This window comes from Prionailurus viverrinus, chromosome C1 (genome assembly GCF_022837055.1).
Source record: "Prionailurus viverrinus isolate Anna chromosome C1, UM_Priviv_1.0, whole genome shotgun sequence".
Lineage (NCBI taxonomy): Eukaryota > Metazoa > Chordata > Mammalia > Carnivora > Felidae > Prionailurus > Prionailurus viverrinus.
In genome coordinates this window covers 158,090,646-158,102,026 of record NC_062568.1, presented here as the reverse complement: position 1 = coordinate 158,102,026, position 11,381 = coordinate 158,090,646, and the positions used below count along the sequence as shown (strand labels likewise).

Below are 11,381 nucleotides of genomic sequence, written 5' to 3'. Positions count from 1 at the left end.
TAATGAGAGACCTTTGACAGGAAACTGAGCCTTCTAACATCAGATCCAGTATCCTTTCTCTCTGCCGTACCACGCTGTCTCTCGGAAGGCAGAGGTACAATACAATGAAACAGGCTACTGGGGAAGTGAGAATAAGGTGGTGGGGGCAGCTGTCTGCTTGTATGTCCTAGAACTTTCCTTCCCCGCCCCTGTGGCCACTCACTGTCCCGCCGGGGTGGGGGAGTGGGGACAGTGGTTAACCACCCAGCACAGAAAATATTACCCTCTTTCCAGACACAGATATCATCCCCAAGCACTCTGATTTGGTGGCAAAATATTTTAATTTTTCATAAAGCTATTTCCCCACCCGTTTCCCATCCCATAGACTCAGCAGGGAAAAGAACCTGTGGGCCTGTGTGCTGGTAGGGCAGGAGGGCGACGTGTGCATATACATATGTGCGTACATGTACAGGTTTATTTAAATGATCAGATCTACACTTTTGGAGGCTGTTGGAAGCATCTTATCAAAAGAAAACACATTTTAAGCAAGAGGTTAAAAAAGCTTTTCAGACCCAAAGGCCATTTAATACAGTAAATCCTACTTGGGTAGTTTAGCAAACATTTTTTTAAAACCCACATCCAACAGACTGGTTAGTATTGGATACACAGATTTGGTTTCAAAGCTGAAATGCCCCTGGCGTAACAGACCTTCTCATGAGATTCAGTTATTTTATATTGTGCCATAAAAAATAGGGACACATATCTATCGACAACTTAAATATTAACTCAATAGGCTACTTGGTGATATAAATAGAAAAAAAAAACCACAAGTGGTCACAGACTAGGATTGAGAAGACTATGACATCAGCCTATCCTGGGCTGCAAAAATGTTAAAATCTATCCTAGAATCTAAAACAGGAAAAAGAGTCAAATAATTCCACTCCATATAGACCCCATCTGGCCCAAACCATCCCCCAAGGAAAACACCCCCAACACATGAGGTTTACTAACCACCTGCTACAGATGTTACTATGTCACTAATTAACAATGATCACAGAAAATGTGTCATATCAGAGGTTTTGTTATACACAATGCATTAGTGGCTGCAGGAATCCTCCTGTGAGAGCTACAGTCAGAAGGCAAGCTGACAAACGTCCATGCCGCGGATCCAAGAAGAAACCCCAGCTAAGAGCCTCAAGCATTCCTTTGCACCTGAGCTCTCTCTGGCACACTCCCCGCTCTACTTAGAGGGGCTGGGATGTGGGGGACAGTCCCAGCCAGGTGCTGCAGCCTCTTACTCCTGGGCCTCTTTGCGGGTCAGCTTGTAGATCTCGGTGGGTCCGTCCACATGGGTGATGGTGGTGGTGAGCTGGAGTTCTTCCCCACTGTGGACACCCAGATCACCTGAAAGAGGGTTTTGGTGTTAGATGTGTTCAGGGAAGAAGAAAGACAGGATGCACCTCAGTAACAACTGCCCTGACCCCAGCCCTCTTTCACATCCTGAGCTTATAGAGACAACCAGGGCCCCCACGCGTAGGGCTAACTCCTAACCTTTTTCCTCAAGACTCTGCAGTAGTTTCATTCTTCTCCCAGAGAAGAGATATGAATGATGGATGAATCAGCATAATGCTTATTATCATTTGTAGTAATTATTAACATTTAATGAGAACTTACTTTGTACCCGACGCTATTCGCAATGTTTTATATGTAATCATATTTAATCCTCATGAGAGCCAGCCCAGGTGAGCACTCTGATCATGGCAGCTTTACAGACGAGGAAACAGGGAGGGAAGTAAGGTAACTGCCCCAGGTAAAGGGGCAGACACATGACAGAGCCGGGAACTAGGCCAGGGAAGGAAAGTCTGACTCTAAGGTCTCTGCTGTGGGCTAAGCCAGCACCGCACGCCTCCCCAGTGATGGGGAGGGAGGCACGTACCCACTCCATGTGAGTAATTGACAAAGCAGCTACGCCACGTGAAAGGAAACAAGACCTGCCTATATTTACCAACAGATTGGGCAGGGAATACACGTAACACATTTAGAAACATTTAAGAGTTTTCTTCTCCAGGAAAAAAGTACCAGAAATGTGTTCTGAATTTTCTGCTGCCCCCAGGATTCCGTATACAACACCAGTGTTTTGGACTCATCATCAGTGACAGAGGTGTTCCTCTGCTAAAATGGAATAATGTAGTCTTTTCTCCACCAGCAAGAAAAAATAAGTTTCTGTAAATTAAAGCGTTCTCCTACCTGCCAGGACACAAATTAAATGAATGTATAATTGGCAAAGGGAAAATGGAAAACATCAGGACCTAACTGTTTAAGGACTGTTGTCTGAGGGGCATACACGTGGATTTGGGTATTTACATAAAGGGGTGCTGGTTATGTCTGTGATTTTTATATTTATACCATGTACGCACGATTTCATATTTTGGGGAACTAAAATGTTTCCTAAATCAAACCACAGAATTAAATAAATAAGTGCTGCTTTCAACTGGGACTGAAACTTAGAAGCGACTTTGGCCCTACACTTAACAACTAATGTCTTATCACTAGTCTAAGAATTGCTGAGCATCAGTGAATCCCAGGAGTCACCCCACACACTGGTCCCACAGGCTGCATGGCACCTTTCACATGTGCCACATGTATTAGTTTTTCACTGTAGACCCATTTCCCAGCAGCTGTGCAGATCAATCGGTCTTATTAAATGCTAGTCTGTGACTCTCTACCTAAGAGACCCTACTTTCAGCAGCAGTCCTAAGCTGTTGCAGAGGACTGCTAATGGTTATTTGGGGCTACTGAGGTAAGGGTCCAATCCACAGGACTAGGGGCAGAGCAAGTAATAAAGGGGGTATCAGCCCAGCCTCCGGCACATCCAGCTTCATCGTCCTTCGGGCAAGGGCACAGACCAGTTGGGTGCAAAGGCTGCAGACGCAGAGGCTTTACACAGGGCCCCCTGGTGTCATGCTGAACCGTGATTTGTACAAGTACATTTCCCCAGGTCACTAGCTTGCATACTCACTACTGCAACTTCTAGCCCACTTCTCAGTCTACCATAATGCAGAGGCCTCAAATTTCTTGGTCAAAACTAGTTCTTGATTTGCATATCTGGGTGAGCCATCAAAACTTCAAAGCCACTGTCAGATCTGCATGTCTGTGTGAGTCATCAAACTTTCAAAGAGAGCCCCGCCCACCCCAGTAAATGCATTAGCATCTCCTAGTGTTTACCTAAAGAATCCCTTTCACCAAAGACTTAAAAATAGACACTAGAATGTAATTCTACCGAGGTTTTGAACCCAAGATGCTAATTCTTTAAGCTTAGAATGTGATTCTAATTAGCATGTCCTAAAAAATGTATATGATTCTACAGATCACTTGAGCCAAAATAACTTTGGCTTCTTTATTTTTTTTAAACTTTTTTTAAATGTTTATTTCTGAGAGAGAGAGAGAGACAGAGTGTGAGAGGGGGAAGAACAGAGAGAGAGACACACACACACACAGAATCTGAAGCAGGCTCCAGGCTCTGAGCTGTTAGCACAGAGCCCAACGCAGGGCTCGAACCCATGAACCCTGAGACCATGACCTGAGCCAAAGTCGCAGGCTTAACCAACGGAGCCACCCAGGCGCCCCTGGCTTCTTTATTTTAATGAGTACCCATGTTATAGTGTTTATCATGTACCTGACACTGTTCTAAATACTAATGTATTTAATCCTCATACCAGACCTTTGACAGAAATACTGTCATCATTCTCATTCTACTGATGAAAACACTGAGGCACAGAGAGGTTAAGTAACTTGCCCAAGGGCCAGATTAGTAAATTATGTGGGATTCAAACCAGAACAATAAGGCTCCAGAATCCAGGCTCTCAAACTTTAGGCTATGTTGATTCTTTTGTAAATATTCTAGTTTCCAACAGCCAATGAGTCTGCCAGCAAAGTATGAGTCCACATGTAACGTGTTATGGTCATAAATATATACACGCAATAATCTGGATGAATTGTTCAGCATATTAATTTTACTTTTGCGTTTGATAAACAAGAATTTATAGTACACAATATCAGTGTACTGATAGTAAGGAGAGTTGTTATTTATGAGTATTTATCGTATGCACTATTAGGGGTTCAGCATGCCCTGTATTTCTTTGTAAGACAGGAAGACACTGAGGCTCAAATAGGCGATTAGAGAAATTATTCTCTAATGTGGCCCAGTTTGCTCCTGGTAGAGCTGGGATGAAGACCCAGCCAATGGGTCTCTGGCTAGCAAACTCTATGATTCACATGTGCTTTTATTGTACCCTGAAGGCTAACCCCGCCCCCCCTCCGCCTTAGGGAGTAAATGTGGGAATATGGCAGTAACAAGGCAGGAGTGGGGATCCCTCCATTCCCTCCAAATTCCATCAACTCCTACTTCTGCCAAGGTCTTGCTCCATCTGTTATTCTCCTTCTTTCTTGGCTCCTGCTACTCAGTGCACAAACATGCTCGGAGTCTCTTTCCATCTAAGACAAAAAAAAAAAAAGCCTTTCCGAAAATGCAGTATGTTACCTACTTAGTGGGGAGGGGAAGAATAAAAGGGAAAAAAATACATTAAGAAAGGTAAAGAAAAGAATTCTTCAGTTTGCAGTAAGTCTCTTTCCCTGGTTATGGTGTCAGCTCCTCTCAGATAATTAACAAGGAGATGAAGGCTTGTTTGTGTCTAGCTGTTGCAAAATGAGACCAGTCTCTGGCATTGGATTTAATCACCGAGGACTATCAACGGATCCATATTTGTGATATTGCACCCACAGGTATGTAGCTGCTTGCTACTGGATTCTAACTGGCTGGAATGCATCCTGGGGACACACAAAGCTATATAAACTGCACTATAACGAGACAACAATAACCACAACTCCCTACGACTGGCTGCATTTTAATGCCCATCCCTTGCCTATCTGTGGCTACGTTAGTATAAAAGGAAGGAAAACTGCTAAGATAATTCCAAGATTATTTCACAGAATCTGGGAGACCACCAGTCTTAGAATATGAAAGGGGCTACTTAATTCTAGCCTCACAACCACCACTAAGGCAAATGAACACCCCATTACCCAGATCCAGAAGCCAGAAAGCTCCCATACCATGAGTTTATATTTCTTTAGGTCATACTCAGTACATACTGGAGCCAGGATTCCAAACAGCCTATGTCTACCTCCAAACCTTATGTTCTTTCTGTAACACTCTTGACTTCATTCTTTCTTGTGGAATTTTCTCTAGTCCCATACCTACTGACCTCCTATTCTTCAAAGCTAAGCTCAAAAGATAACTCTCTGTAATAAAGTCCAGGCTGGTTCATGGCAGAAGGAGAAAAACAATGAGGTGGTTTATAGCAAGCTTGGGATGAGCCATTCCCCACCCACCTCCAAAGTGCCTCCAGATACCAAGTTCTGGGCAACTGCAAGAGGGTGGACACAATAAAACCTAGAAGCTGTGAGTGAAATCTTAATGTTATCGGCTGAGTTATACCCTCCCCAAATTTACGTGTTAAAGTCCTAATTCCCACCCACTACCTCAGAATGTGACTATATTTGGACATGGGGTCTTTAAAGAGGTAATTACGTTAAAATGAGGTCATTGGGGTGGGCTCTAATCCAATATGACCTATGTCCTCATACGAAAAGGAGATGAGGATACACATACACACAGAGCAAAGGCTACGTTAAGACGTAGAGAGAAGATGGCCATCTACAAGCCAAGGAAAGAAACTGCAGAAGAATTCAATCCTGGGGATACCTTGAACTTGGACTTCTAGCCTTCAGAACTGTGAGAAAATAAATGAATCTCTATTGTTTAAGCCTCCTAGTCTGCAGTATTTGTAACAGCAGCCTTGCCAAACTGATACATTTAGGAAGCAGAAAGTTACTCCCCCAAAAGTAACTGAGGGAAGCAGTGACTGAGGTACCTCCTATTATAGTGGAGTGATGGTAATTCCAAGACCTGGAAAAAATGGTCTACTTTGCCTGGGAAAGGAGAGATCAGGTCACTGGAGGGACAGCAACCTTGGGAGAGGCAGGAGACAGAAAGTGCCCAGCTACAAATAACAGAGCAAGAGGTGCTAGGCTAATGATGGCTTGTGACCTGCTTCTGAACTTCATTAGAAAATGGGAAAAGGCTACTGAGACCCACTTCCAAGTCTGAGCCCAGCCCTGGTGGTAGGACCATTTCCATCACTGCTCACAGACATCGAGAAGCCAGGCTAGCCATGGGTGGGTCATCTAACATGCAACCAAGAGAAAGGCCTCAATAAAAGGCAGCCACTGTCAGAGCCTCATGACTCAAACCAAACATTTACTGAGGCAACAAAAGCCAAAGCCACCTTTTCTGTGAAACAAGCAGCAGGAGACCTTAGAAGCCTCTGGCAGTAAAATTGACGTAGTGTGGTAGTGAGCTCCATGACATGGGACCTGGGGCTGCTGCTGTGGCTTCCAGCAGAATGAGTGTGTCAGACAGAAGACATTTAGTGCGAATAGAAATAGAAAGGAACCGGTTGGCAATTAGAGTGTCTCCTGTTCCCTTCGTCATAGTCATCCAGTCAGGAATTCCGTTCCTCAGTTTTTTTCTAAAACCTTCTGACAAGAATTCTATAGACGAAAGAACACAAAAATCAAAGCTATTATTAAGAATCGTCTGACTTTATAAGCAACTCCAACTTTTTTTCCCACGAGAATTGATGTCTGAAAGGATTTGGACAGTTCGTCGTGTGTGCAGGACATCGATGCTGAACCCCTGGGAGATGCTGTCTTCACTCCAACCTAAGGTTAGCTGAGATCCATTCCTGCCTGGGAAGATATCCAGAATGACTCACAAATTGCTATTGGAAACAGGTAAAAAAGAACAACTTTAATGAAAAGGCAGCAGGAGCAGGGCAGAAAATGTGAATGGTCCTTGAAAGAGAGTTCTAAAATATCTCTGCTAAATTAAAAAAATTTACATATATGTTTGTATATGTGTATACATATATGTACACATACACATAAAATGTTTATATATAAACATATGTACGTAGATACAGAGTCATATATATATATATGTATGTATATAAAATTGATCCATGTAAACATGTTGGTACCAGCAGCTATGGTAAATCAACCAAAAAGATGGAACCCATAGAGCTTCACATCCTTGCAGCACCAGTGAGCTGCTAAAAACATGAGGGCGTTCTGGCCTGGAGATGTTCTGCCATATCCCGAGTTTCAGGAGGCAGTCAAGGAAGCCTGGTCTCTCAGACAAGGCTACCAGCTCTCCATGAGAGCAGGGACTCTGTCTTAGTCACTCCTTTGGGCTTCATGTCACTCCATCTTATCAAACCTGACACAGTGCTAAATACTGAAGCACTGAGTGGTTCATTTCTAAGGGTCGCTTCCTGATGCACACAATAAAAGAGAAAAAAATATATATAAGAAAAACAAACGCTCTTTGGAAGCTGACCCTTTCTAGAACCTGCCATCTGCTTTGTTTCTGTCAGTCTATTCCTTGACCAAAAGGGAGAAACAAAATCTATGCTCTCTGCTTTCATTTCCTCCCTACCCACTCCCTCCTGACACTTGGCATCTCTTTCCACGTCCAAACAAAACAACCCCTCTCAATGTTCTTTCTCTTTCCTTATCCCCTTTGGCTGCATCAGAAACTGCCTGCCAACTTCCTGGAAAGGAGCTTTTTCCAGAGGTCTCTCCAGGATCCGTCTCACGAAGGCAAAAAGCACCACAAACCTAGGATTCATTCTCCATAGCAAGAGAACTGAATTCTTGGCTCCAGACCTTAAAAGCAAGGTGGTGGGGGTGTGGGGGAGCCCAAGCCAACTTAAAAATAAAAACTTTCCACGAGAAAGGAAGAGGAGCAGGGGAAGGCTGGGGGAGGAGAAGGGATGTCATCCAGAGACCCAGAGAATTTTAAATTACAGAAGTTCATTTTCTAGGTTTCTATGTGATATTCCAAACTAGCTCTTTCCAAGGAGCTTCAAAATTTTGGCAAATGCTCCATAGTTCCTAGGAGACATTGTGTGGTCTGGCAACAGATGAAGAGATGAAAAGTGAAAGAGGGTAGAGAAGGAAAATGATCAGAGAACCCAACATGGAAGACTCCCTTCCAAATGCACAAGGTCACAGTACCATGTGACCATGGGAAGGGAAGGGCACAACAAACTGCCAGGTGCTCATGGGCTGCCGTGAAGTCACAGCTGATCATGTCACCATCACAGAACTACTCAACTGTGTGACTTGTGTTTATGATCAGAACAGGGTCCCAAAAAAGTTTACCCATGAAACTGCTTGAAGAATGTTTTTCAACATGGGTTCTATCGGCATTTTAGGCAGGGTAATTCTCTAGTACAAGGGACTGTTTATTCATTGAAGGATATTTAGCATCCCTAGAATCTGGCCACTAAATGCTAGTGGTATGTCCCAGTCGTAGTGACATCCAAAAAAAAAAATCAAAACAAAACCATGAACGCCAGTTGGCAAGGGATTTGGGGGATATGACCACCTGCTGAGAACTAGCTTTTGAACTTTTTGTGAAATTACAGGTCAAGCTGCCTTCAAACAAAAAACTCTGATGGGGAACAGATCAAGTGCTATTCTCAACTGCAAGGTTTCAAGCCTCAGGGGGTGGCTGTTGTGCAGAGTAAGAAGTCCTAATGGGAGCTGCCTGACATCTGGCTTGCACATCAAGCCTCTGGCCCAATAGCATGGCGGGCAGTCATCCTTCCACTGCAGGCTGGGCCATGGCTCTGGCCTCTCAGGTACCTAAAAGTGCCGGGATGGGCAAATTCTCACCAGTGTTTGGAAACCCCTTACCTATGACAGAATCACCCTCTGGGCTGCCACCTTAGGACAGGAGGTGCTCTTCTTCTCCTTCTTTGCCAACGGGAAGGAAGAGAACCACAGAATTTTATGGTTCCAAAAGACTTTAAGAGATCACTTACAGTTGGGAGAAATGGTACACAAAGATATTAAGCAGTCTGCCACTCGTCACATAGCAAAAAACAACCATAATAGTTTACATAGAGCAGCCTAGCACACAGTCAGAATTCAATAACTACTACCCATTTGTAGTATTATTCCAACTTCCCAGGAAGTCCAGCGACTGCTTTATGTGGTATTTCCCTGGAAGGGAGGAACTTCACCTACTGGGTTCCTGCTTAATATTCTCAAGTCACACGCACGTCCATATGATTTCTGTCAAAGTCCAACAGGATGACCATGAAATGAAATCAAGATTCTCGTTCACAAGCCCAGAGTCCCTTCCTGCTGGTGTTATGAAGGTCCACTGTTTGAGAGGCCATGTGCCCCCATTTCCCACACTGAGTGTGACCAGCCAAGGAGGAGGGAAGAAGACCGGCCTGAAGGATGCTCTTGCACAGAAGCGGCAGGTATAGTACTGGAGGTGGATGGTGGTTGAGACTAGTCACTATCCCAACCCTCAGCACAGATGCCCTTCACTTCCCACATCATTTCCTCTCATGTCATCACCCCATCCTTTTACCCCAACTCTCAAGATCATTGGCCCATCTGTGAAATATGAAAACTAATCTAGAACTCTTATTTCTGAAGCATTAATTCAATCAACACTTTCAAACCACCCTTAAGAACCTGTCCTTGGCTCTTAAGGAGTTAATATTCCAGCAGGAAAGGGAAGGCACAGGCAAACTCATCCATTACATTTATACAGTGTCATATGAAATGTGTAATCATGTTCCCCCAGGCCTGTTCCTTAGAACACTAGTTCCAAACAAATACAGTGCCTGGAAAAAGGGGTCCGGTGCCAAACGGTTTAACAATTTGGAGGGGCATCTGGGTGGCTCAGTCGGTTAAACGTCCAACTCTTGATTTGGGCTCAGGTCATGATCTCATGGTTCGTGAATTCAAGCCCCGCACTGGGCTCTGTGCTGACCGTGTTAAGGCTGCTTGCGATCCTCTCTCTCCCTCTTTCTCTGCCCCTCCCCAGCTCATTCCCTCTCTCTATCAAAATAAATAAACTTTATAAAAAAGTAATCTGGGGAAACACTATTCCTCCTACCCATTTAAAATGACTTACAGTAAAAATTAATGTACTAAAGGCATTAAGATGTTTTAAATAAAAACCTCATTAATGCTGATTAAAAACCCAATGATTCTCAAATTGACTACTAAAACCTATCAACATCCTATGGCAACAATATTCTATTGAACACGGTTTGCTAATCTGCAACTGGAGTGATGAGGAATAGGTTTCAAGAAAAAGGAACCATTTTGAATGTGCCCAAAAGATGGGTAGGGTTTTATTAGGCCCAAATGGACATAGGATATGAATCTATTCATTCAACACACACATGGTAAGAACTTCCTATGAGAAAGACCCACCTGTGGTGCCATAGCACACATGCAGACCTTCAAGCCCTGATCTCTGCTCCAAGGCAGTGAAGGGCACTAGCTCTGATTTGAGAAAGAACACCTTATATTTGAGGAATAGCAAGTAAATGGCTAAGGTAAAGCAGGTGTGAAAAAGAGAAGGAAGAATAAGGGTGCAGCCAAACAGTGTAGGACTAAGTATTCAAAAGAAAAAGGAGCTCTCAGATCTGTCACTTAGCAGGGCACCTATTCCAAGTTAAGAGCATGGCCTAGGCAGTGACAGTCATTTCCCTCTGTTATGGTTGGCAGAGAAACCCCAGGCAAGCCCTTCCTTTCTCTGGGCCTCCGTTTCATCACTTAAAAAATAACCGGACTGGCTAAGTTCCCTAAGGCTCCTGGTAGCACCAACTGCCCTTAAGAAGAAGAAGGCCATGGAGGGGCGCCTGGGTGGCGCAGTCGGTTAAGCGTCCGACTTCAGCCAGGTCACGATCTTGCGGTCCGTGAGTTCGAGCCCCGCGTCGGGCTCTGGGCTGATGGCTCAGAGCCTGGAGCCTGTTTCCAATTCTGTGTCTCCCTCTCTCTCTGCCCCTCCCCCGTTCATGCTCTGTCTCTCTCTGTCCCAAAAATAAATAAACGTTGAAAAAAAAAATTTTTTTAAAAAAAAGAAGGCGGCCATGGAGACAGGTAGGTAAATAGCTATTGGTCTGGATGCAGGTCAACAAACAGCCTTGCAGAAGAATGAGCAGGAGGAAAAAATGAATCCAGCTCAATCTTCAAATCTCAGGACCTAGTTCCATTCTACATGATACCTTAAGATTTTGCCTCTCAAACTAGAAGAATAAATATGGCATAATCTCCAATAGTCAATTTTGCTCAAAAAATTAAGGAAAGCAAATTTAAGTTTTATACTAAAACTGGCACATGTTTCAGGCTAGAATGCAGTATCCCTAATACTTAAAGATTAAGAAAGTAGAAGATGGGCACCTGGGTGGCTCAGTTGAGCATCCTACTTCAGCTCAGGTCATGATCTTGTGGTTCATGAGTTCAAG

At 43.9% G+C, this 11,381-nt stretch overlaps 1 protein-coding gene across 2 annotated transcripts in view; it reads right to left on the bottom strand.

Moving 5' to 3' along the window:
* Nucleotides 1-532: 532 nt before the first annotated feature.
* Nucleotides 533-11,381, bottom strand: part of WLS (Wnt ligand secretion mediator) — a 101,447-nt gene continuing 90,598 nt past the window's right edge. For both annotated transcript variants that reach the window (XM_047870781.1, XM_047870782.1), the window contains exon 12: nt 533-1,383. In XM_047870781.1, the coding sequence (XP_047726737.1) occupies nt 1,274-1,383 (110 nt within the window). In that variant the 3' untranslated portion in view covers nt 533-1,273. The remainder of the gene's footprint in view (nt 1,384-11,381) is intronic.